Below are 2,895 nucleotides of genomic sequence, written 5' to 3' on the forward strand. Positions count from 1 at the left end.
GGAGATCCTTGGCACTCTATGGAATCTTAACCCTTTCGATACGATGACAACTGGACCTTACACGCTGTCAATGTACTCTCTCTCTCTCTCTCTCTCTCTCTCTCTCTCTCTCTCTCTTTATCTATTGAACAGATGTTTAACTAGAAAAAATAAATTAATTGAGGTACTACTTTTTCGGGTGGAGGAAAATAGCTGTCAAGACGTCCTCCAGCCAGTGAATGTAAACAAACATGGCTGTCGTTGGTTCGTCAAGAAATCAGTTGATCTGTGTCCTTTAAGGAACTAGAGAGGAATATGGCTTCTTATGTATGATATATATAGCCGTCCTCCGATAAACATTTACCTATCTGTCCGTCCATCCATCCACTGACCCGCTTACCTAGTTTTCCATTAGTCTATCTATATATGCAGCCACTCAGTAAGCGTTCTATCAATCTAACTATCCATGTAGTGTTCCAGAAGTCTTTCTATCTATTCAAACCTTCATCCATTCATTCACTCATCTATCACATGTCCCAACGGGACGAAGAAACTGCGTTAATAGAGACCGAATATGAAAAGGACCTGTGTGTGTATGTTGACAATAAAGTGGAGTTCTCGGGCCATTTTGAGAAGAGGGTGAATCTAGGAATTTAACTAGTAGGTCTTATAAGAAGGTCGTTCAGATATCTAGACGGACCGTCTAGATATTTGAATGACCTTCTTATAAAACCTACCAGTTAAGTTCCTAGATTCTCCTTCTTCTCACAATGGCTCGAGAACTCCACTTTATTGTCAACATACACACACAGGTCCTTTTCATATTCGGTCTCTATCAATGCTCGTAGCGCTCTTCAAGAGTGAGGTGCTTCCCTGTCTGGAGTACTGTCACCCCGTCTGGTCCCGGAGATACACTAGAGACTGTCAATTGATTGAAAATGTCCAAAGGAGGGCCACCAGACTGGTGCCTGCACTACGGCACCTCAATTATCCAGAGAGATTAGAACGCCTGCAACTGCCTAGCTTATACTACAGACGAGCAGCGGATGACTTAATTGAAATTTATAAACATCTCAGAGGATTCTACTCAGTCAAGTGTCATACCTGGAACTAGCGGGTGCCCGCCCCACAAGGAATCATAGCTCAAGGTTCAAGAAGCCACAAGTCCAGAAAATTGTGAGGGCAAACATTTTCAGAGTGAGAATTGTAAAGTTTGGGAATAATCTGCCAAAGTGTTGTGACGGCACCGAATGTGAGCTCATTCAAGACCAGACTTAACCAACACTGCAGCAGGTTCAGAAATGTATCTGAACCTGCCCAGCACTTGCCAACAGTGCGTAACAGAGACGTGACCGACCGCCCAAGCGGCTAACGAGCCGATCAGTAGCGAAGAGGAGAAAAGTAAAAAAAAAAATATTCCTTTGTCCTTTCCTACCTCTATCTATTAATCCATCTCGATAGCCCTTCACCCCTTCCTCCACATATCCGCTCATCCATCCTTCCTTCCCGCTTTCTATCCATATTTCCATCCCTCCTCCACTATACATCCTCCCCTCCTTCCATACCCCCCTTCCTCCATCCCCCACTCTTCCACCCTTCCTCCGACCATCCAACCCTCCTTTCCTCCCTCCCTTTACCTACCCTTTCCCCTCTCCGCCACCAAACCCTCTCTCACTTCCTCCCACTTTCCCCCCATACATCTATCTATTCCTCTCTCCCTCCACTCACTCACCCATCCCTCTCTCCTTTCCTCTAACGTTATGCCCTCCCCTTCATTTTTCCCTCCATCCAACCTTCCTTCCCACTCCTTTCTATCAGCCCGTCTCTTCCTCCCTCCATTCATCCCACCCTCCTTCCCTCATCCACCCATCCCACCTTCCTCCCCACAGCCACCTCTCCCGCCTTCCCTCCGTCCCTCTTTTTTTTCAATGCTGCCTGTTCCTTTGGAAGGAAGGAGCCTGCGCGGGAAAAAATGTGTCAACAACCTGAATTAACATACTCAATGTATACATAGGATAGGTATTCGTCATTATCGGCTCGGTGAAAATACTAGTTGGCAACTTTTTTTTTTTACTTGGCCCCGCTCCTTTGTAACTCTGGCTTCAGGCATACACAGCATTACCACGAGATCGGTTTTCTGACCCAAATTTACGGGAGGAAGAAACGTAATAGGTTCGCCTTTTTTTCATAATTATAGTAAAGTACATATATTACGAAATATACGATGGACTTGAATCGTTGGCAGCTTCCGGAGGCCAAAGATTGGTATAAGACGTCTTGTGATAAATCTAGGTTCAGTAACTAACTGTGTGTGGTGCTCACTTTACGATCAGCTAAGTTAGGCAAAAACAAAACTTAGTTGAGTGACCAGTTGTGTAGAAGGCTTAGCAAACGAAGCGAAATCAGTGAGATTGTCTATAAAAATGTGCCCAACTAATATGCAGTTTGCCATATTTTAATTAAGCAGATTAAGTGTAATGAGTTTGTCTTGTTAGACTTTGTGATAAGCAAAGTATAGAGCCTTGGTGATAAGACTCTAGATTATATCAGAAGCTACAGCACAAGCTACCATTGCTAAAGACTGTATTATCGTGATCGCTTAAGACTCGCACCTTCACAGTTGACAAGAGGAACGAAGGGGCGGATGTGTGATTAATGTTCATTTTTTATTCATTATTAGTGGCTGTAATCGCAACTGTACTCACGAATACACTATTAAATTCATTGCTAGACAACCCCGTCAATATTACTGTTAGCTATGCAGATGACATTCTTGTACACACTGAAACTCATCGTGAAGTACAAACCACCCTGAACCATGTACAGTCAGCCTGTGAGAACCTTGGTTTCATCATCTATACTGAGAAAAGTAAGGTATCCAATAAACAAGCTGGTAACCGCAAACGTGATCTCTCC

General features: G+C 43.9%; 1 protein-coding gene across 1 annotated transcript in view; it reads left to right on the forward strand.

Moving 5' to 3' along the window:
- The first annotated feature begins 2,203 nt into the window (after positions 1–2,203).
- LOC121873071 (sodium-dependent serotonin transporter-like) overlaps positions 2,204–2,895 on the forward strand; it is a 130,938-nt gene continuing 130,246 nt past the window's right edge. The window contains 2 exon segments of the mRNA XM_042376388.1: positions 2,204–2,244; positions 2,736–2,895. The exon segment at positions 2,736–2,895 is cut by the window's right edge and continues 14 nt beyond it. Coding sequence (XP_042232322.1) covers positions 2,204–2,244; positions 2,736–2,895 — 201 coding nt within the window.

This window comes from Homarus americanus, unplaced genomic scaffold (assembly GCF_018991925.1).
Source record: "Homarus americanus isolate GMGI-L3 unplaced genomic scaffold, GMGI_Hamer_2.0 scaffold11022, whole genome shotgun sequence".
NCBI lineage: Eukaryota > Metazoa > Arthropoda > Malacostraca > Decapoda > Nephropidae > Homarus > Homarus americanus.